We start from the raw sequence: 24,726 nt of genomic DNA on the forward strand, positions 1-24,726 counted from the left end.
TCAGTGAATGAGCCAACTTAGGACCCCAAAGAAACTTTGAGCTCTACTTCCCAAGGGATGCAGACTTGGGAGACCAAAACTACTCAGAAATCTCCTACTAGTTGTCTCCTAGAGCCAGTTCACCTTCCATCTCTGTTGACTGGTGCTCCGACGCAGGGGGTCAATACACACCACACTGTAAATCCTGGAAAAAGGCTTTCAAATATGCGAACAACTCAGCCAGGGAAATCTTGGATTCAAAGTGCAAAGCCTCACCCAGATAGACTTCCAGATGAGCTTGTAGGTCCATCACCTGTAGTCTCTATTCAAGTGGAAGGAGTGTACACCAAAGCTTTGTTGGATACAGGAACACAGGTGACATTACTCTACAGAGATTTTTATGATAAACACCTGAAGCATATACCTCTATAGAAGCTAGAAGAGTTAGAAATGTGGGGAATCTGAACTCAGAAGTGTCCATATGACTGTTACATACCTGTCCACCTGGTCTTCAGCCCAACTCTTATGGGAAGACCTGAAACTTTTGACACCCTTGCAGTAGTTTGCCAATGTTCTCCTGGAGTAAAAGCTGTGCTCCCTACTAATCAGAATCGACACCAACCTAGTTTGCAGGTTGCTCTGCTGGCTGAGCAGAATGCCATGCCCATTGAGAGCATCTACCTTCAGCTAAGTCAGGTCTACCAGTGTGTTGTCAGGGAGCTGAGAGCTCTTAAAGATGAAGTGGGGAGAGTCTGAAAGAGTGAACCTGAAGTGAAAGTACTCCAGCCAGGGGAGGTTACTTTTACGAAAGCCATAGTTAGATTGGCCTGGGATCAACCAGAGCCATTTATTGTTCTCTAGACGGACTCTAAAATGAGAGCTTCCTTACCAGGTCCTGTCATTTCCTTTTCTGTCATATCTAAGGGGTGTGGACAGAGACCAATTGACCAATCATCCACTTTAAGGGATGGGTTCTGGGAGGTCATCAAGTTTATGACCAAGTCCCAAATACAGTTTTATACTAATATTAATAACTTCTAATATGTACAGGTGGTATTCTAGAAACTGGCAGATTATTATTCAGAATTATATTTCGTATCAAGGGATACCAAATACAGCATACCTTGGATGGATTTGTCACCCAGGAGGGAGGAGACGGCTTTCTCCCCTTTTGTATGTGCCAACATAGTCATGTATGACCTTGAATTTTTCGGTATGATATTCCCCATTCAAATATATACCTAAAATTAACATGTCCTGTTCCTGTTGGATTTTACAAATTGTGTGTGGAATTGTTAAGTTGTGGAATAGATGTTTTATGGCATGCTCTGCATTCCTAGAGCTTTAATGGCCTTACATGTCATGTGTGACAGGCTGGAGTGAGTTATTATTGTTTTATGATAGGTCAGAGGGAAGCCTTTTTCATGGTTCCTGGAAACAGACATCCTGCAGACCTCAATTAATGTTTTTTTTAGCTCTGACCAGGTTTGTTTGGTTTTTGTTGTTCCTGATTGAGATAAGAGGATCTTTTGAAGTTATGGTTACAAATTCCATAGTTTTCAGGAGGAGGGAGAGAGTAGGATCACTGCTTATGAAAACAAAATGCCTGAGACCTTAAGAAGATGGCTGTTGCCTACAGCTTCCATGTCCCTATTTCGCACAATCATTACAGTTTTCGCCTCCATGACTCCCCTTTGTCAGAAGAGTGGAAACAGGGAGCAAAGGATAGATTGTTGAGTTGATAGATGTTTTCCAAGAACAATTATGACGTTGGGTGTGCCAAGAGTGCTCAGCACCAGATCCAGCTTAGTGAAGATAAGCTGTTTCCAGAACACCGGTTCTTTTCTCTGAGGATGTGCTTGGCACGTAACGCGTAAGGAGGAACCTGCGCACGCCTTGACGCCACGCCGTCAGAGCATTGGGGAGCTTCGGCGGCCACTACATCTGACAGGACGGTTAGTCTTGTTCATTTTACTGCTAGCTTTCATGGTCTGCTAGCCGTGTGCTTATTTTATCACTTCTGGATGCATCCTGTTTTACATCAATAAACGTATTATTTTGTACCTTACCATGGGCATTTCTTTTGATTCCTCTGTGGGGAGTATCTCCTCCTAGATATCGCTGATGTGAAGTGGAGGAGTGGTGGTTTTCTCCGGTGGAGCTGTGATTGCTTCCTTGCTGTCTAGTGGAACGTGTGCTACTTTGGTCTGGGGATCTTCACTGATCCGGGGATTGCATCTACCTCTGTTCCCTGACTACATCCTGAACTCCATCTCTGCCACAGTGCATGCACCTCTGGTCAGTGTGTATGGGCACCTGAAGTCATCTTTACTGGGACTTTTTTTGGCTTGGGATTTTTTTTTTTCCCCTTTTTTGGACGTACTTATATATATTATTTTATTATTTTTTTATTCATTCCATGTTTGTCATTATTATAGCGCTGCACTTTATATTTATGTTTCCAGAACAAGCTTAATGGTTCCCCTTAGGGCAGTGATGGCGAACCCATGGCACACGTGCCACAGCCGGCACGCCGAGCCTTATCTGTGGGCACGCCAGGAGAATAATTAAATACTGACAAAAACTGATCCCGTAACGCCGCACCCCCCTCGAAACTACATCTCCCACAATTCTCTAGGCAGGGCCAGCGGCGACGTAGCCGAGGTGGGCGTGGCCAGTGACGTACGGGCGGAAATATAGTTGTCTCGGAGGGCATGGAGATCTGAGAGGATGTGCCGTTGAAGAGCTCCTGGGCTGTTCCTCCACGCGTGCATCACCACGACAAGCCTGCGTCCTCTACACCTGGCCCGCTCTCTGTGTGATCTGCCTGAAGGACTTGTGCCTCAACTCTGTGAGTAGCAGCCATCTTGCTCCAGCCTTGGCCTCTCTGACACTTGTATTGTGCCTGGAGTTCCCCAGCTTGCCTGCAGCCCACATAGCAGTGCTCCTTGTTGTGCAGGGGCAGAGTATGCATCATTGGGAAATATTGTGCCCCATCTTTGGTGTAATTTGGAGGAATTGTGCCCCATCATTGGTATCATTGGGGGGAATAGTGCCCCATCTTTGGTGTAATTGGGAGGAATTGTGCCCCATATTGGTGTGAGTGGGGGGAATTATGCCCTATTGTTGGTATCAGTGAATATTACAGTATCCCAAGAGCTTAATAAAATTAAGGAAAGGGCCACTGCTGGCCCCCCGGGCTGCAGTTTCACCTTAAGATGGTAGTATATATTATGGTAGTTACTTGAACTTGTGTCCTTATGAACAAAAATAACAAAAAAAGTTTTTTTATTCCAGCCCACTCTCCTGGGTTCCTCTCTACAGTCACTGTGGAATCTACACTGGCTTCCAGACCCAGCAGAGCAGTGTCAGCAGTAGCAGAGCGCACCTTGTTATTTCGCAGGATGTTGGACAATGTACGCTTATATCTGTCTATATTACAAAAACATGAGTTGCTAAGGGCCACATCTTAAGGTGGCATTATGATAGTTTTTTGAACCTTTGTCCCTATGGACAACAATGGCAAAAAAAGATTTTTTTCATTCCAGCCCACTCTCCTGGATTCTTCTCTACATTTATTGTGGAATCTACAGCGCCTTCCAGACCCGGCAGAGCAGTGTCAGCAGCAAAGTACACCTTGTTGTTTCACAGGACGTTGGACGATTTACGCTTATCTACAAAAACGTGAGTTGCTCTTCTACAATTATGTATTAATTAAATATTTTTTTGTGAAGTGTGACAATAATATTTTTGGTATAGGTAGGGATAGATTTCTATTGGGTGTTTCATCCGGTTTTTTTTATAAATGTTGTGTTTTTGTAGACTTGAACACCCAGAAATGAGTACATCAAAAAAAGTAAAACTGAAAACAGATAGTGGAATATCATTCCAAGACACCTGGACACAGTCATTTGGAGTGATTGAACGCAATGGGAAAGCGTGTTCTGTGTAGTGAAAGTGTTGTATCTCGCACATCAAGTGTCAGACGTCACTTTGATACCAACCACAAAAGTGTTGCCCAACTTGGTGAAGCTGAAAGGAAAGAGTTTCTTGATGGGAAATTGAGGAAATATCACTGCCAGTATCGTAGTTATTGCAACTATCTTTCTAAAACAAATTATCTGGCAACTGCCAGCTTTGAAATTTCACTGTGCATAGCAAAACATGGTAAGCCCCTGTCTGATGGGGATTTTATCAAAACGGCCATGTTGGCTGTGAGTAATTCCCTTTTTCATGATTTCCCAAACAAGGACAAAATTAAGCAACGCATCTCTGATATGCCACTTAGCAGAAATACTGTCAAAGATCGAGTCCTGCGTATGGCAAGTGATGTTAGTCAGCAGCTCACCACTGACTTACAAAAGACAGCCTGTTACTCCATGTGCTTGGATGAAAGCACAGATATAAACAATCATGCAAGGCTAGCAGTAATTTTGCGTTATGTTGTTGGTGACACCATGAGAGAGGAGCTTGTGAAACTGTTGTCTTTGCCTGGAAGAACACAAGGGATAGATATCTACAATGCTGTGATGGAGGCTTTTTTGACACAAGACATAAGACCAGAAAAAGTGGTTTCAGTTAATAGTGACGGGGCACCTTCCATGGCGGGGGTAACATCTGGTTTCATACAGTTTTTTGTTAAAGAAGCAAAGCATCCAGTTATTCAATTTCATTGTATTATACATCAAGAAGCTCTTTGTGCCAGAGAAAGCAGCAACAAATTAGACGATATACTCAAAGATGTCACAAAAATGGTGAATTACATCATGGCTCGTGCTCCTAATTGTCGACAGTTTGAAGCACTTCTTGATGAGGTACAGGCACAGTATAATACTTTACTTATGTACAATAATGTCCGGTGGCTTAGCAGAGGACAGGTCTTGGAGAGATTTGTAGCCTGCTTGGATGAAATTAGGCTGTTTATGAATGAAAAGGGGCAGGAATATCCACAGCTCACTGATATGACCTGGCTTACCAACCTCATGTTTTTTACTGATTTTACAGCACACTTCAATGTACTGAACAAAAAACTGCAAAGTTTAGGGAAAACAGCAGAAAGCATGTTTTGTGATATCAGAACATTTGAGAGAAAACTGCAGGTTTTTGAAAGAGACCTTGAAAGTGGGCAGCTGAAATATTTTCTAAATCTAAAAATGCATTTGGAAAATTCTACAACATTTACGGACATTCCTACAAACCATCAGGAAATCTACAAGGAATTTTCTAGCATTGTAGCAGTTGCAAAGGAGAATTTTAGTAACAGATTTTTACAGTTCCATAAGATGGAGACAACCCTGTGTTTTCTTACTTCTCCAGATAAAGCCAAATTTGAAGAGCTTGATCTTTCCTGCTTACTCTGGTTAGATTTAGAAAATCTGGAAATGGAGCTACTGGAATTTCAAGAAAGCTCTATCTGGAAAAATAAATTCTTTGAGCTGCGTGCAACACTTGAAAAGATAGCGTGTGAAGGGATGACAAAGGACAGCACAGTTGGTAGTTCGGAAAATGAAATACTTAAAGTGTGGAATTCTCTGCGAAATAATTTTAAGTCAATGAAAGCACTTGGGATTGCTTTTCTTACTTTGTTTGGGTCATCTTATGCTTGTGAGCAGCTGTTTTCAGCTTTGAATTATATCAAATGTGATGCCAGAAACAGACTAACAGATGACCTGAGTGCTGTATGTGTTGCTCTCAAACTAACGGAGTATGAGCCAAGGTTTGACAAATTATCAGCATCCATACAACAACAAAAATCACATTAATTGTGCAAAAGCATGCCAAATGACAACTTTTACCTAATGCAGTGTATGCAGTCCAAGACACAAGTTTAGGTGTTGTTTCTGTGTTAAGCAAGTTTAGTTTTCTTGTTGATCTGGCTCACCCTAATATAGACTGACTTTAACTTTTACTAATGCAACACCTGTAGAAACAGGGAAAGAACCCAGAGTAAGGCCCAATACAAGTTCAGCAATGCATCCTTACAAGTGCTCAGCAAATGCATTCTAACCAGTGCTCAGCAAATGCATCCTTACCAGTGCTAAGCAAATGCATTCTTAACCAAAAATACATGCACACGTAGAGTTGATGTTTTTTTCAATAAAAAAAACTGTATAATTGAAAGCTCTGTTATTGTGTTTTTCTTTTAAGACAAAAGCTGTTAATTAGTTTGCACTACTGTACGAGTTGTTTTTTCTAAGCCAAAAGCTCGATATTCAGGTTTCATTGCAGTGTTGGCACTTTGAAAGAAATAAGTTGGTTTTGGGTTGCAGTTTGGGCACTCGGGCTCAAAAAGGTTTGCCATCACTGCCTTAGGGGATCTGAAAGACCTTAGAGAGCAACACGTGGAGCTAAAAAGAGCCAAAAGCATTCAGGAACCCAAGAGTCCCTATGCTTCCCCCATTATAGTAGTGCGAAATAAGAATGGCACTCTGCAAATTTGTATTGATTACAGGACTCTAAACAAACAAACCATTCCAGATCAATACACCACCCCCAGAATTGAGGATGTGTTGCAGTGTCTGTCGGAAGCCAAATAGTTTAGTGTCTGGGACCTGCAGAGTGGGAATTACCAATTCCCAATGCATCCCAAAGACAGCAAAAAGACTGCTATTGTCAGTTTGCTGGGATTCTTCAAGTTCAACTGCATGCCTCAGGGTCTGTCTGGGGCACCCAACACTTTCCATAGAATGATGAAGTGCACGGTGGGGAATATGAATTTCATCATGGTTCTGGTATGTCTGGATGATATAATTATGTTTTGAAGAACTTTGGAAAAGCATGAAGAGCGGCTGGAAAAGGCATTTCAATGGCTTCATGATGAGGGATTGAATATGTCACTGGAGAAGTGCCAGGTTTACCGGACCTCTGTCATCTACCTGGAACATGTGGCATCAGCCAAAGGAGTGGCCACAGACCCCAGAAAAGATTGAAGCCATGACCACGTGGCTCCGACCCAACAATGTCGCTGAACTGAGATTGTTCCTGAGGTTCTGTTCGTGTTATCACCAATTCATTGAGGGGTTTGCAAAGACTGCTGCACCTCTCACAGAACTACTGAAGAATACTGAAGGAGAAGCCAGCAGAACTGTTAAGGCCCTTCCGACAAATGGCCCAAGGAAGCCCCATGATCCCATCAGTGGGCAGTCGACTCAAAAGTGTTAACAGGCATTCATCAAGTTGAAGCAATGTCTGACTCGTGTTGGCTTATGTGGATCCTTCCAAGCCTTATAAATTACATGTAAAATCCAGTCAAGAGGGCCTTGGGGCCATGTTGTATTAAGAACATGCTGGACTACTTTGGCTCGTGGTGTTCACAAGCCCCAGTCTTTCTTCTGCTGAGAGAAGCAACCCGACTCATAAGCTGAAGTTCCTTTTGAAGTGGGCAGTTATGGATAGACTGAAAGATTACCTGTATGGGACCGAGTACTTAGTGAAGACCCACAACAATCCACTGACTATGTGCTGACCACAACCAAGTTAGATGTCATGGGGCACCAGTGGCTGGCTCTGATTTCATTTCAGTCTAAAGTATTAGTGGGAATTAAGGATGTGAATGCCCTATCTAGAAGACCTCATGGCACCAGGGCTATAGAGCCCAAGTGGTTGCAAGTGTCCCAGGAGGAAATGCAGGCAATGAGCCAAGGCACTGAATATATTGCTAAGGGGATAGTTTACGCTGAAGTTGTGGGAGCGCAAAGTGCCTACATCCCCCAATACTATTGTAATGTGTCGAATATGAAGGGTGAGAAACTACCTCAACTCACTACAAAAGACTTGCAGGAAGCCCAGAATCAAGATCCTCTCTGTCAGTTGACAAAAAGATTTCTTTCAGCGGCGCAGTATAGTCTGCTCTTGGTAGATGATCCCCTGGACACCAAGGTCATCCATAGATAGCTGTATATGTTGAAACTGAGGAGCAAGATGATCTACCAAAGGGGCCCCTCAGACCAAAGTGATGGTCTAGGGCAACTCTTTTTGCCTTCCCAGTTCAGGAAAACAGTGTTGAAGTCATTGCATGATGAGCATGGGTATCTATGACCAGAAAGGACTTTCCTATTAATGAGGGATCGATTCTACTGGCCTTGAATGAAGTTGGAAGTAGAGGAATGCTGCTGTACTGTATGCAGAGGAAAATCTTGCCCAAACATGCTGCCTCGATGGGCCACCTCCAGAGTCAGGGACCAATGGAGTTGATGTATATTGATTTCCTGTGTTCAAAGCCAGATTCTAGCAGACAGGGAATTGTCTTAGTGGTAAATGACCACTTCACTAGATACGCTCAGGCATTCGCTACAAAAAATCAACATACCTCCACAGTAGCCACAGTTTTTATAGATAAATTCTTTGTGCACTATGGACTTCCACAGTGGATTCACTCAGCTCAGGGCAGAGACTTTGAGAGAAAGCTGATTAGGGAACTATTTACCCTCTAGGGTATAAAAAAAATCTGGAACTACTCCCTATCACCCTCAAGGCAATCCTCAACTGGAGCAGTTCAACCGAACGCTCCTAAACATACTTGGTACCTTGCCCCTGAAGAAGAAGCAACAGTGGAGTCAGCATATTGCTGCAGTGGTGCATGCATACAACAGCACCAAAAATTATGCTACGGGCTATTCACCTTAACGCTTAATGATTGGACAGGAGGCAAAAATACCTGTAGATCTAGCCTTTGATACAGCCCTGATTACCTTGCTGTCAGGGCAGGAGCCGAGGAACGGACAGGCAGGCCTAACAATGTAACGCACTGGCTGACGACAACCACCACCCACAGACTGAAGTCCCTCAGGGCGCGGAGCCTAAGTCCCAGGCTGCCCTTCACCAGGGCCCCTGATGGTGGGGATGGACTTGACGCAGCCAGGAACCAGGTCGCGGCCCCCGAGACACCTCAGCTGCGGTAATGGCCGCCGCCAATGGAGTGTAGCTGGTGGAAGAGACAAAAGAGTAGTCAGACAGGCCGGGGTCAACAACAACAGGACAAAACAGTACAGGACAGCAGACGAGAATCACAGGTCACGAGCCGGGTTCAGCAACAGAGGGTCAGATCAAAGGAGAATACAAAGAATAGTCAAGTCACAAGCCGAATCAGATACCAGGAGAGTCACGAGAGTCAGAACAGAGTAATAGCAACACAAAGACACAAGTGCAAAGAGCATGTGCGGGCCACAGGCTTATATGTCATCAGCCACGCCCCTCTGGGGGGTGGACCTCAGAGACCTGAAGGCATAAAAGGATTCCCACCATGCATAGCAGAATCCAAGATGGACGCCAGCACATGGAGTAACATAACCTCAGGGAAAAGGTAGGACCTTGACACTTGCGTCTACATCGCAAAGGAAGGCAGGCTCCCAAAGTGGTGGAACGGAGGAACAAGCAACACTATGACTCTAGGGAAAAATTGCAAGACTTGTAGCCAGGGGATTGAGTGCTATTGAGAAACCTTGAAGTCCCAGGAAACACAAAATAGCAGTCTGCTAGAAGTCATTACCAAACTTTCCAGTCTATCAAATTCAGCCAGAAGGGAAGAGGGGTCCAGTGAAATCATGGCACCGGAACCTTCTGCTGCCCCTATCTGATGCTGTGAGGATTCCAACTTCAACTGAAGACCCCGCCGCTGGTGAGACTCACCAACTCCAGCCCTCCCCATCTCCTCCCTGTCCTACTCAAACTTCAGAAGAGGAGGGGATTGAAGAGGAAGAGGGAGTTTAGGTGGGTTTCGACTGGTGGCCAATCTTATCTGTCACCAAAGACAGTCTTTTGAAACCATCCTCCAGTTCGAGTCTACCAGTTAGACTCAAGCCCTAATGTCTCTAACCTTTCTGAACAAGACTTTTCAGGATTTGTTGAGCCAATCCATCAGTTAGACTCAGGCCCTAGTGACTATAACCTTCCTGAATCTAAATCAAACTTTCCAGGATGTGTCAAAATGGAGGATTTAATGGAGCCTGTGGCTAGGAGAGACTCACAGAATGTGTTGGAACAGGAGGGAAAGGCCTCAGAGGCAGAAGATGAAGTCATTCTTCATACTGAACATAGAGAAAGGAGAAAGTTAAAGCCACCCAAAAGATTAACTTATGACACTCTGGGTAACAGCTCAGAAGAAGCATTCCATGCTAGTCAAAGAACTCTCATAGCTCCTATGCTTAGTACAGTGTAGTGTATCCTAGAGTCTGCAAGCCCTCTTGCTGACACCATCAAGGAAGAAGTTTTTAGAACAATGACCCTTCCTCAGAATCAGCTAGAGTCTCCTAACCCTTGCTGGGATTCCTTTTTGTTAAATTTGCTCCATAATTAACACATCAATTATTGTTCCTCCTGATTGATAAAGTTATATCTAAGTCAATTATTTAAGTTATTTCAAACACTGTTGGGTTGATTTGTTAGTTCTTTAGAGAACAAAGACTTTAAAGTGATTCTAAAGGCTTATTTTTTTTAAAGAAAAAATTACAAACATGTCATACTTACCTGCTGTGTGCAGTGGTTTTGCAAAGAGCAGCCTGGATCCTCCTCAGGTCCCCCGCAGGCTCTTCTGGCCCCTCCCTCCTGTGGGGTACCCCCACAGGAAGCAGCTTGCTATGGGGACACCCGCTGTTTCGTGTGTCCATTCACACATGGATCCACGGCTTGGCCCCCTCTCTCTTCCTATTGGCTCACTGGCTGTGATTGACAGCAGTAGGAGCCAATGGCTCCCACTTCTGTCTCAGCCAATGAGAAGAGGAAATCCCGGAATAGCTGAGACTCCAGTGCACATCGCTGGATCGATGGTTTGAAGGTTTTGAATTCTTGAAGGTAAAAAAACCTTGAGCTTTTAGAACCACTTTAAAAACACTGCACTAATACTGATTAGAGGACGTTAATTAACAACAAGATGGCAGTGTTCTGCGGTTTAATAATTCAGACTTTAATGAAGCAAATCAAAGTCTTGTTGAACTTGTATGCTGATAGGAGGACTTCTGTACTCAGACAAAGAGTAAACAGACTACATTTCCCAGAAGAGCTATCAAGGGGGCGGAAGCTTATATATTCAGAAGCCTGGGAATTTTCCAGGAAGGAAGGAAGTAGATGGTGAAAGGCTGAGGACGTGTATGTGGAGAAGGCAGTGAGGGACTCCGGGGATCCAGGCTGGATCGAGCCGCATCATGGAGAAGGTAAGAGGGGCTGCAAGCAGGACAGTCAATCCTGCAGATAGGCAGATCGTAGTTCTGTCATCGCTTCTTCGGCAGATGGATCATGAGAACATGAGCCCCCCCCCCAACAAAGAGACAATGACAAATACTACAGACTGGGTAAGAGGGTTCCATAAGCCAGATCAACACAAGTTGAAAGTGTTACAGTTTAGTATACCTTACACCACAGTTTATCACATTGAGACACAGACTGCCTCAGCAACCCGTAGATCATGATCTACCAGTAAATCGCAGCCAGGTGACTGGTATATCACAGCCTGGGCTTGCTGACCTACCATCCCAGGGCATCAGAGTGCAATGCAGAGGGACTACTTGTAAAGTTGGAGTTGTAGTAGGGAGCAAGAGCCACATAAGCCAGTGCCTCCTCTGTAGTGCTGGCTTCTGTCCCATGCGGAGTGATACCAACTGCACTCCACCTCTTTTCCCACCTAGTGGTCTCCAGAGTGGTGCCAGCAGCAGGAAAGAAGAGATCTTCAGGTCAGTGTGAAGCAATACAGTGGGCATAATAGTATAGGGATGCTTTTACCCTGATGCGCTGCGGTTTACCCATACCACGGGTACCTGCAGCTTTCTTGCAGATTTGCTGTGCTTAGCCATAGACTCCTATTATATTCTGCAAGTTTGGTGTACTTTCTGAAAGCGCAGGATATAATAGAAGTCTATGGCAAAACACAGAGAACCCAGGAAAGTCGCAGATGCACTGCGCTGCACCCGTGGTGCAGGTAAACCATAGCACAGGGGTTAAAATTTCGAGTCCAGACCTACTAGCCAGTTACTCTCCACCAGTTGCCCCACCCAGCCTTGCACAGGTCCGCCCCCAACCCCACCCCCAGCCCGGCCCGGCCCGGCCCGGCCCAAACCCTGCCCCTAACCACGCCCTCTTAAAGCTTATGGAATTAAATTTTTCTTTAGAATAAAGAGTCAAAAATATAAACCTGTACACAGTAATGTATATCCCAGCTCCCCTGTACTCCATTATAGTGATATGACATGTATACAGTAATCATTACTGTATACATGTCATCACTATAATAGAGTACAGGGGAGCTGGGATATACATTACTGTATATATGTCATATCACTATAATGGAGTACAGGGGAGCTGGGATATACATTACTGAGTATTATAGTGATATGACATGTTGTATACAGTACTTACTCCTAGTCCCTCTGAGTCCCCCGTGGCGGTGGAGAGGGTGTCTCCTCTCAGCGGAGGAGAGCGGACCTCTCCTGCACCTGTCCCCTCAGCGGCGGTGCCGCAGAAGCCAGAAACTGGAAGTTGTAAACCGGAACTCGGCTTCACAATGAGGCTTGGAGCACAGGTGCAGTCGCTCCATGCTTCATCTGTGCTCGCTGCTCGCCGCACACCACAGAGGAATTTCTCCTTGCATTTGGCGAGGGGGCGAGCGGCTTTTTCAAGCCCTGCCATAGCATATCAGTGTGAAAGCAGCCTTATAGGGGGCTCAGAACAGTAAGGGTTCATTTACATTTGCAGTTTGAGGGGTGGTAAAACCCCAACCGCACGTGCTTTAGCTACAGTGGCCAGGGGTGTATGCATGTCACAGCCACAGTAAAAGTTATGTGCCCTGTCATGGTTGATGGGTGTAGCACCTGCCAAGCATGACTCAGTCAAGTGACTGAGGTGGTTTTGCAAGTGCCCTGCAGCCTTGTGTAGTACAGCAAACAAGGGGTTAAGTCCTCATGCATACTAGATGTTTTCACAGCTGCTGTTTTTGGCTTTTGATTTTTTTTCTACAGCCAGTAAACCCCCAGCATGTTATCCTATGTGTTCATGCAAACAGACTGTAATCAATGTTTTTTGGCAGGGGCATTTTTTGGTTCGAAAAAAACCCCAGGACTAGTGGGTTTCTAGTTTTTTAGCGGTAAAAACGCTCTAACGCTGAAAACTGTGGTAAATCATGGGAAACTGGCATTTTTGGACTTTCTTTTACCAAAAAAAATTTTTTGTAAAAAAAAAAAAAAACGCGAAAAAACGTGGCTAAATGCTAATGGAAAAACTTAAATTTTTAATGTGACTTTATACAGCTAACATTACCAGCGTTATTAAAATGCCCAGTGTGCATGGAGCCTAAAGCAGGCAGCGTTGTGTTGCTTTCTCACCCCTGTTTTAACCCCTTGGACCCTGCAGAAGCATGCAGTTGCAGGGCGATTGCAGGGTGGCCCCATTTACTTGAATGGGTCATGGTCCACAGGCGGTAGCACCCACAAAAAACAACAGGGGGTTTCATTCCTGCTGCGGCATGTGTAAGAGGGTAGGGATTGAGGGCGGCTCAACTGCACGGTTTTACCACCCCAAGCTTTACGTTTGAACGAGCCCTCATGGTACTGCTGTGAAATGCAAATAAGGGCTCATTCACAGGTGCAGTATGCACTGCTGCTTCTCTGAAAAGCGATCTGATTGTGTTTGACAGGTGGTGAAAAGGTATGTTGCCCCACCACCACCTGATTTAAACCCATGTTTGCCATGCAATGCATGCATTTGTGACACGGTAGTATAGCAAAAAGGGGTTTCAAACAGGAGGTGACAATGTGCCCGGTGACCTTTGACTTCTTCCCTGTTGTTCAGGTACATCTCCAACTCTTTAAGGTTGCCTACCCCTGGCTTAGCCCATGTAGTACTGTGACCTACTGCTTTAAGATCTCGCTACTATTCTTAACCACTTCAAATCCGGACACTTTTACCCCCTTCCTGTCCAGGCCAATTTTCAACTTTCAGTGCTATCACACTTTGAATGACAATTGCGCAGTTGCCCATAAAGGCTGCAAAAGCAATCATTTCTCCTTCTCTCTGACTGCATTCTTGCAGCCATTGAGAACTACTGTGTGAGCTGTGATTGGTCACAGCTTGTCTCATGGTACAAGGCTGTTGTGAATAGCCTTGTACCATGTGACCTCTGTGATCATTCACAGATTTCACACGTAGTAAGCAATGATGTCAGAAGTGACATCTTGCTTACTACTCTGCATGTGCTCACTGATTGGCCAATCAGTGATCACATGATCGGGACCTCACACAGGGGTCCCATACGACGATCGGTGTTCCACTGTGTCCGGAGGACACGGCGGGCACTGGATCGCGGTGCTGCTCACTCCCAGGGAGCACGCACAAGCAGGGAGTGGGAGGCTGTTTATAATTGGCCACCCACCCCTGCACTGCCAACTTCCGGCCGTTTATATACAACGGCCAGATGTGAGGTGGTTAAACCATAGGACTCTTGCTAGAGCAGGTGCTCCCTGCAGACAGGATTACACTTAGTATCTAATTTCAAGCCTCTTGCAGCTGTAAAGGAACTTGCTTCACCAGACTAGTTCACCACCTGTAGGAGTTCAAACTACTGCAGTCTGCTTCCATCCCTTTCTTCAACTTTAGCAAATTCTTGCATTCATCTTCTGTGTTAAAGAGACCTTACCCAGTTTTCAACACCACTCTAAGGGGAATCTTTCTGCTGCTGTACTATATTGAGGAAATCTTGCTCTTAGAGAAAAAAGGATCTCAACCTTAATGTGCACCAACTAGGGTCCCATCAAGCACACAGAAGATTTGTTGCCATTCCTTGATGAGATACTAAAAGGGACATTATTGTTTATAAGAATTCATCTCTAGAGTTAAACCCTGTTTCCAGCTATTGAAAACCCAAAAATTAGTTATCACAGTATCATGATAACCTACTTTAACTCACTTGGGGAATGATATCTCAGTTCTGGAAATGATGTGTAAACACTGGTCCTACAGGACACTTTTAGAGTGTTTAATTTTTGTGCACATTTATTGTCATTCATTTTGTGCTTGCCCTACCTATACCCTGACCTCAATACAATCAGAGTATTTTTCACCTTAAACTGTGTGATTATTTTGTGGTTCAAAGCCAGGGGCTTCTCCTAGTCAAGGTTTCACGGTGATGTCAGCAGGGGCTATGCTTACAAAACTGGCTCAGGACCAACAGGGAACCCAAAATAATACACTTAAGGTGGTAGCGCTACACTAATGTGCCTGAGCATCAATTCATGCCTAAGAACTGTAATGTGAGAGCACAGGGACATGCATAGTCCTATTCAAATGCTAACTGTCAAAGTGTCTGTTTGCATAGGATGATTAGGGGGTCCTGACAGCGAGCCAAGGAAGCAGGGTGAGAAAGTTAGGTAGGAGCAGGGCAGGCACTTCATATTGCCTACTGTACAGACGTTGTATTAGTTTGATTAATTTAAGCTCACGTATGTGCTCACTTTAAGGCAGTAATTCTCTAAAATTCATTAAAATTAGTGTTAGTAAACTTGAAATTATTGCTTACGAAAGTGTGCTAACCAAAGCCATATGCTATAAAGACAAGGGAAAAAAACTTGCATGAGATGCTAAGCAAGAATCACAAGTTATAAAAACATGTATTAAAGATAATAAAAATCAAAAATCATGATTGTCATCATACCATATGCCGTGTGACCTTTAGTGAAGAAAAGCTTCTCCTCTGTCATAAGAAGCAAGCAACAGTATATTGACCAGATCAGAACTTCACTTCTGCTTAAAATATTTTCAAATAAAAACTCTGAAAAGTTAAAAACCTATGTTATATTCATAGCATACATGGTAAACAAATATTTGTCACAATAATTTATATATTTGCATTGAGATAGCTTTAAATCAAACAAGGAGATAAAAATCCAAATGACCTAAATTAGTGTTCTTTAAGATATGCTTGATGTAAATGTGCATGGTCAAATCTCTGTCACATTCAGCACATATTGTATTTACTGTTTAATTCATCTACAGATCAAAAATACGACCTCTGCTGTGCATATGATGTCACTTTAAGTAACCTTAATTAATGGTAACTGACTCCTTCCTCCCCTTCGCTATTATTTTACTGCTATTTTAAAAAAAAATGTTTTATCTTTTTTACCAATAATATTTTTACTTTTATTTCGGTTTGTTAATTTTGTATTGCAGAAAAATTGTGCAAAGTTAAAAATATTGTTTATACCATTAAAATGTGTTTTGTACCAGGATCATAACTTTAGTGTCATTATAAATGGAACACATTATAGAATATAATCGATATACCCTACCTATAAAACACAAGTTGTTTTTAAAATTAGCTCTGTAAAAGTAGAATACATTTCTTAGTTTTGTTAGGACTTGACTTGCAATATATGTATTTGCAACCTTAAAGTGGTTCTAAAGGCTCAAGGTTTTTTACGTTCATGTACAGTGGGGATCGAAAGTTTGGGCACCCCAGCTAAACATTTGTATTAATGTGCATAAAGAAGCCAAGGAAAGATGGAAAAATCTCCAAAAGGCATCAAATTACAGATTAGACATTCTTATAATATGGCAACAAAAGTTAGATTTTATTTCTATCATTTACACTTTCAAAATAACAGAAAACAAAAAAATGGCGTCTGCAAAAGTTTGGGCACCCTGCAGAATTTATAGCATGCACTGCCCCCTTTGCAAAGCTGAGACCTGCCAGTGTCATGGATTGTTCTCAATCATCGTCTGGGAAGACCAGGTGATGTCAATCTCAAAGGTTTTAAATTCCCAGACTCATCTGACCTTGCCCCAACAATCAGCACCATGGGTTCTTCTAAGCAGTTGTCTAGAAAACTGAAACTGAAAATAGTTGACGCTCACAAAGCTGGAGAAGGCTATAAGAAGATAGCAAAGCGTTTTCAGATGTCAATATCCTCTGTTCGGAATGTAATTAAGAAATGGCAGTCATCAGGAACAGTGGAAGTTAAAGTTAAATTTTTAGCTGGGGTGCCCAAACTTTCGATCCCCACTGTATTCTCTGCATGAAGGTAAAAAACCTTCTGTGTGCAGTGCCCCCCCCCCCCCCAATCCTTACTGGAGCCCCTTCTGATCCAGTGGTGTTGGTGTTCTCAACAGCTTCTGCTGTCTGGGGAGCTTCCTCCTCATTGGCTGAGACAGCGGCGGGAGCCAATTGGCTCCGGCTGCTGTCAATCACAGCCAGTGAGCCAATGAGGAGGTGAGGGGGCGAGCCGTGGCTCTATGTGTCAATGGACACATACAGCAGCATCTTGGGGATGAGCAGGCAACAGTGCCCTCAGGGCGAACTACTTTCTCTGGCGGCACTGATAGATAGGGGAGGAGCCAGTAGCGTTGGTGGGGACCAAAAAGGAAGAGGATCTAGACTGCTCTGTGCAAAACCACTGTGAAGAGCAGGTAAGTATAGACATGTTTGTTATTTAATAAAAAAAAAGCTTTAGTATCGTTTTAACTAATAACAAAATTATTGCTGAATTAGTAGATCCAAAACAGAAATGTAAAAATTGCTCTGGTCCATAATGAATATAGAGATGTGATATTTGAACTGGTTTAAAAAAAGTACATAAAAAGAGGCAGATGCACTGCAGGTCCTGCAGGGCAGAGCAACAGGTTCACATACCCCCCCCCCCCCAAGTAGTATATACTTACCCTCTGTTAGGCACTAAGCAAGCTATTTAAACCTGCGTTCTGCATAGGTTCATTGCTGAATGGTCTTTTAGTCAGTATTCCTACAATTCTTGACCCTGAACTTGTGCCTGACCTTATTGCTGACTCATCTGAAATGTATGGACATTGCTGACTCAGATGGAAATCTGACCTGCTTCTGCATGATACAGTGCCATGAAACAGGATTCATACCGCTTGAAATTTTCCACATTTTGTCATGTTACAACCAAAAACATACAGTAAATGCATTTAATTGGGATTTTATGTGATAGACCAACACAAAGTGGCACATAATTGTAAAGTGGAAGGAAAATGATAAATGGTTTTCAAACGTTTTTACAAATAAATATATAAAAAGCGTGGCATGCATTTGTATTCAGTCCCCTTTACTCTGATACCCCTAACTAAAATATAATGGAACCAATTCCAATTGCCTTCAGAAGTCACCTAATTAGTAAATAGAGTCCACCTGTGTGAAATTTAATCACAGTATGTCCTGTGAAGCCCTCAGAGGTTTGTTAGAGAACATTAATGAACAAACAGCATCATGAAGGCCAAGGAATACACCAGACAGGTCAGAGATAAAGTTGTGGGGAAGTGTAAAGCAGGGTTAGGTTATAAACAAATATCCCAAGCATTGAACATCTCATGGAGCACTGTTCAATACATCATCCAAAAGTGGAGAGAGTATGGCACAACTGCAAACCTACCAAGACATGGCTGTCCACCTAAACTGACAGGCCAGGCAAAGAGAGCAATAAACAGAAAAGCAGCCAAGAGGCCCATGGTAACTCTGGAGGAGCTGCAGAGATCCATAGCTCAGGTGGGAGAATCTGTCCACAGGACAACTGTTAGTCGTGTACTCCACAAATCTGCCCTTTATGGAAGAGTGACAAGAAGAAAGCCATTGTTGAAAGAAAAATATCAGAAATTCCATTTGCAGTTTGCGAGAAGCCATGTGTGGGACACAGCAAACATTTTTTTTTGGCCTAAAAGCAAAATGCTATGTGTGGCGGAAAACTAAGACCCTGAACACACCATGCCCACCGTGAAACATGGTGGTGGCAGCATCATATTGTGGGGATACTTTTCTTCAGCAGGGACAGGGAAGCTGGTCAGAGTTGATGGGAAGATGGATGGAGCCAAATACAGGGCACTCTTTAGAGTCTGCAAAAGACTTGAGACTGGGGCGGAGGTTCACCTTCCAGCAGGACAACAACAGGTCACAAAGTTTTATTTTACACATAGTAAGGACTCCTTAAGTGACAGTGATTGTCCAGCACTCTCTCATAGTGAATCATTTACTCTTCTATCCTGAGAAGTAAAAGGTATTTCCTTCTGGTCTCAGTACAGAATAGAGCAGTAGGGGAGCGAAGGAGCATTAAGTATATGCTGGCAATAAGGCAATAAGGCCTCGTTCACATGAGCATATATGGGATGTATAGGTGTTCTGTGAAGCTGCGTGCAGGTACTTACATGCTCATACTTTTGTAACACAGCTGTTCGTGCATCCACATGCAGGCAGTCCTATTCATGTCATTTGGGATACAGTGTTTGCATGGACACAACCACTGCTTCCAATCTGACATCTGTGTGGGTTTGTGTGGGTGCATGTCCCTAAGCTCACATTGTCTGCATTCAGGGACACGTACCCACACCAAGAAGTATGTCAAATTGGGAGCAACGGTTGTGTCCATGCAACCACTGTGTACCAAATGACATGAATATGACTACCTGCATTTGGATGCACGAACACCTGTGTTACAGAAGTGTAAGCCAAAGTTCACCCATATGAATGAGAACTAAGGCACCTTTCACACAGGCATTCCGTAGGTCCGTTTTTTATCTGTCCATTTACGGATGAAAAACGGACACCCATGTATGTCTATGGACTAGCGGATGTAAATGGATGATCATCTGATTACTTCTGTTAACCATTCCCTCCAGAGGATTTACCCCCCTTAATGACCAGGCCTTCTTTTTGCTATTCGGCGCTGCACTATTTCAACTGATATTTGCACAGTCATGCAATGCTGGACCCAAGCAAAGTTTATGTCCTTTTTTCACACAAATAGAGCTTTCTTTTGGTGGTATTTGATCACCTGTGCGCTTTTTATTTTTCGTGCTATAAACAAAAAAAGCTAGAAAACTTTGAAGAAAAACAATATATTTTACTTTCAGCTATAAAAATATATAGTAAACCCAAAGTTAGCCATAAATTTAGGCCAAAATGTATTCTGCTACATGTTTTTGGTAAAAAAAATCCCAAGAAGTGTATATTGATTGCTTTGTGTGAAAGTTATGCCGTCTACAAACTATGGTATAGATACAGCAATTTACGCCATTTTTTTTGCTATACAGCACTGCACTAGTTTAACTGACAATTGCGCAGTCATGCAATAAAATTTACATCCTTTTTTTCACACAAATAGAGCTTTCTTTCTTTGGCATTTGATCACCTGTGTGCATTTTATTTTAGGCGATATAAACAAAAAAAGTTTTGAAAATTTTTTTTTTGAAAAAACAATTAAAAAAAGAAGGATATTTTCTCATTTCTGTCAAAAAAATATCCAAAAACTCAAATTTTATCATTCATTTAGGCCAAAATGTATTCTGTTACATGTTTTTTGTTAAAAACATCCCAATAAGTGTATATTGATTGCTTTGTGTGAAAGTTATAGTGTCTACAAACTATGGTATAGATAACGGAATTTACAGTTTTTAGTTGCTGACTGCCCATCACATTTCTTGAGGTGCTAAAATACCAGGACAGTACAAATACCCCCAAATGACCCCTTTTCGGAAAGTAGACACCCTAAGCTATCTGCTGAGAGGCATATTGAGTCCATGGAAGATTTATTTATTTTCCACACGTTTTTGGAAAATGACAAAAACATTTTTTTTTTTTTTTCTTACACAAAGTTGTCATTTAAATGATATATTGCTCAAACAAGCCATGGGTATATGTGGAATTACACCCCAAAATACATTCTGCTACTTCTACCGAGTATGGAGATACCACATGTATGAGACTTTTTAGGAGCCTAGCCACATACAGGAACCTGAAATCCAATGACCACTTTGAAAGCCTGACGGTGCGTAACTTCCTTATTTCACTTCCTCACTACCTATCACTGTTTCGGAGGCCCTGAAATGCCAGGATAGCACCAAATGACCCCTTTTTGAAAAGTAGACACCCCAAGTAATTTAAAAAGAGGCATGGTGAGTATTTTGCAGATCTAATATTTTTCTCACAAGGTTTTGAAATATAAAAAAAGAAAAGAAAAAAACATGTTTTTGTTTTCTTTCTTAATTTCCCAAAAACTTGTGGCAACAAAACGAAATCTGCAAAATACTCACCATGTTTCTTATCAAATTCCTTGGGGTGTCTACTTTGCAAAAAGGGGTCATTTGGGGGGTTTGGTGCTATCCTGGCATTTCAGGGCCTCCAAAACTGTGATAGGTAGTCTTGAAGTGTAATGAGGAAATAAAGCCGTTCAAAGGTGCTTATTGGATTTTGGGGTCCTGTACCTGGCTAGACTGCCATAATGTCTCTCACATGTGGTACCCCCATACTGAGGAGAAGTAGCAGAATGTAATATGGGGAGTCATTCCACATATACCCATGGCATGTGAGAACAATAACTCATTTAATGGACAATTTTGTGTAAAAAAAATTTTATTTTTTTTTTGTAATTTTCCAAAAACTTGTGGTAAATAAAGAAATTCTTCTATTGCCTCAACATGCCTCTCAGCAAACAGTTTGGGGTGTCTACTTTCCAAAAAGGGGTCGTTTTGGGGGGTGGGGGCATTTTATGTCCAGCATAAGAAGTTTATGCCACACATCATTCACTCTTCTAACCACCTGAAGACCAAGCCTTTTCTGACACTTTTTGTTTCCATGAAAAAAAATCAGTATTTTTTGCTAGGAAATTACTTTAAACCCCCAAACATTATATATTTTTTTAAAGCAGACACCCTAGTGAATAAAATGGTGGGTGCTTCAATTTTTCTGTCACATAGTACTCGCGCAGCGATTTTTCAAACGCAATTTTTTTTTTTTTTTTTTTTTTTTTACTTTTAATGCATTTGTTGGACAATTATTTGGTAAAATATAAAAGATGATGGTATGCCGAGTAAATACAGGTGAAACTCAAAAAATTTGAATATCGTGCAAAAGTTCATTTATTTCAGTAATGCAACTTAAAAGGTGACACTAATATATGAGATAGACTCATTACATGCAAAGCAAGATAGTTCAAGTCATGATTTGTCATAATTGTGATGATTATGGCTTACAGCTCATGAAAACCCCAAATCCACAATCTCGGGAAAATTAGAATATTGCATGCAATCAATAAAACAAGGATTGTACATAGAACAATATCGGACCTCTAAAAAGTATAAGCATGCATATGTACTCAGTACTTGGTTTGGGCCCCTTTTGCAGCAATTACTGCCTCAATGCGGCGTGGCATGGAAGCTATCAGCCTGTGGCACTGCTGAGGTGTTATGGAAGACCAGGATGCTTCAATAGCGGCCTTCAGCTCTTCTGAATTGTTCGGTCTCATGTCTCATCTTTCTCTTGGCAATGCCCCATAGATTCTCTATGGGGTTCAGGTCAGGCGAGTTTGCTGGCCAATCAAGCACAGTAATCCCGCCGTCATTGAACCAGGTTTTGGTGCTTTTGGCAGTGTGGGCAGGTGCCAAGTCCTGCTGGAAAATGAAGTCAGCATCCCCATAAAGCTCGTCTGCAGAAGGAAGCATGAAGTGCTCCAAAATCTCCTGGTAGACGGCTGCATTGACTCTGGACTTAATGAAGCACAGTGGACCAACACCAGCAGATGACATGGCTCCCCAAATCAATACAGAGTGTGGAAACTTCACACTGGACTTCAAGCATCTTGCAGTGTGTGCCTCTCCATTCTTCCTCCATACTCTGGGTCCTTGGTTTTCAAATGAGATGCAAAAGTTGCTCTCATCAGAAAAGAGGACTTTGGACCACTGAGCAACAGACCAGTTCTGTTTTTCTTTAGCCCAGGTAAGACGCTTCTGACGTTGTTTGTTGTTCAGGAGTGGCTTGACAAGAGGAATACAACATTTGAAGCCCATGTCCAGGATCCATCTGTGCGTGGTGGTTCTTGATGCACTGACTCCAGCCTCAGTCCACTCCTTATAAAAGTCCCCAACACTTTTGAATGGCCTTTTCCTGACAATCCTCTCCAGGCTGCGGTCATCCCTGCTTTTTGAGCACCTTTTTATTCCACACTTCTCCCTTCCACATAACTTTCTATTAATGTGCTTTGATCAGCACTTTGGGAACATCCAACTTCTTTTGCAATTACCTCTTGAGGCTTTCCCTCATTATGGAGCATGTCAATGATGGTTTTCTGCACAGCTGTCAGGTCAGCAGTCTTTCGCATGATTGTGATTCCTACTGAACCAGACTGGGAGATCATTTGAAGGCTCAGGAACCCTTTGTAGGTGTTATGGCTTAATTAGCTGATTAGAGTGGGACACTTTGAGCCTGACTGCAAGCAGCGTGGTGTGTGAGTGCTCTGATACTCTTGGAGGCCTCATTTGGGCCTGGAGCAAAATTTTGGGCTTTGCCCAGCAAACCATGACTGAGCCCGGCCATGATCCGGGTGGGGGGGCCTCCCCTGGTGAACCAGTACCAGTCCCATGGAAGTAGAGGACCTGGGAAATGCCCCTAAACCGGGGGAATTATACGTTGCCTATCGAGGGCGTGGGACGGCTCATGTGGCCAGGATAAGGAAGGAGGAAGAGAGGCTGGTGAAAATGCGTTTGGAACTAAAGAAAAAGAGATCCAGCTATGAGCCTGTCTGGAACACCAAAAGACAGCTCATGAGGCCAGACCTGGATGACATGGAAATGGCTGTCCATCGGCAGACTACCTTAATTACATCCCTGAAGCAAGCCACTGGAGCCCTCAAGGAGAAATACACTAACGAGGAGCGCTTGAGACAGGCACGGGAACGCTCGGTGGCCGCCGCGAGAGGACAGCCTGGGGAGGAGCTTTCCTCCGGGGAGCAGTCGGAGCCAGCCAATCAGACGGCCGGCGCGCCGGTGACTGCAGAGGGGCGTGTCACGGAGCAAGCCAGAGAGAGCGTGCAGACCGGAGAGACGGAGGAACGAGGATCCATCCCTGCTCAGCAGCTGAGGCAACAGCAGCAGCCGGAGTGGGAGGCGGAAGCGGCTTCTGGTAGCAGCGCTGACAGTTTGCAGTTTATCTTCGAGTTGGAGTCTCCCCTCCATTTACCTCAGAGGAGTCTGAGGTGGAGGAGGTGGGCATTGTTTTCAAGCCGGCAATGCAGAGAATGAAGGAGAGGTCTGTCTTTGTCAAGCTGGAACGGATCCCCAGTTCTCTGCTGCCAAAGGAAGTGGCGGCAGAGCCGGGGGGACATCAGCAGTCGGGGACTGTAAGTAAAAAAGCCGGTGATCCAGTAATTGTTGATAGTGCTGTGGCTATTGGAAGTGTGGTGGTCATTGGGAATGCTGTGATCACTGAGAATGCTATGTTTGCTGATAATGCTATGGTTACTGGAAATGCTAAAGTTGCTAAAAATGCTATGGCTGCTGGTAATACTATGGGTACTGGAAATACTATGGTTACTGAAAATGCTAAGGTTACTGGAAATGCTATGGGTACTGGAAATGCTAAGGTTACTGGAAATGCTATGGGTACTGAAAATGCTAAGGTTACTGGAAATGCTATGGGTACTGGGAATGCTATGGGTACTGAAAATGCTAAGGTTCCTGGAAATACTATGGTTACTGAAAATGCTAAGGTTACTGGAAATGCTGTGGAAAATGTATGTGTATCAGACCCTGTGAGGGGGTGAGTCTCCCCCCACTTCCTCCCCCTCCCCCCCTGCAGGTAAAGCCCTTAGCTATTTGGCTGCTTTAAGAGGGGGACGGAGTGCTGTGGCTCAGCCTGAAGTACAGAGTGGGGGATCAGGGAGCCAAGCACAAAGGAGGAATGTTGTACAGCTGAGGTGGAAGGGTAGGAGCCCCCCCCCCATCAGAAGAGAGGTGGTGGACAGAGTCTTGGAGATGGGATTTAAGGCATCC

The 24,726-nt window shown here is 43.5% G+C and overlaps 1 protein-coding gene across 1 annotated transcript in view; it reads right to left on the reverse strand.

The window, feature by feature from the left end:
* The window catches only part of MEI1 (meiotic double-stranded break formation protein 1), a 576,193-nt gene that overhangs the window by 402,164 nt on the left and 149,303 nt on the right, over positions 1 to 24,726 (reverse strand). The window contains exon 9 of the mRNA XM_089687729.1: positions 15,611 to 15,727. Coding sequence (XP_089543855.1) covers positions 15,611 to 15,727 — 117 coding nt within the window. The remainder of the gene's footprint in view (positions 1 to 15,610; positions 15,728 to 24,726) is intronic.

Source organism: Staurois parvus, unplaced genomic scaffold, assembly GCF_062004578.1.
Source record: "Staurois parvus isolate SC_StPar_1 unplaced genomic scaffold, SC_StPar_1.0 ptg000436l, whole genome shotgun sequence".
NCBI lineage: Eukaryota > Metazoa > Chordata > Amphibia > Anura > Ranidae > Staurois > Staurois parvus.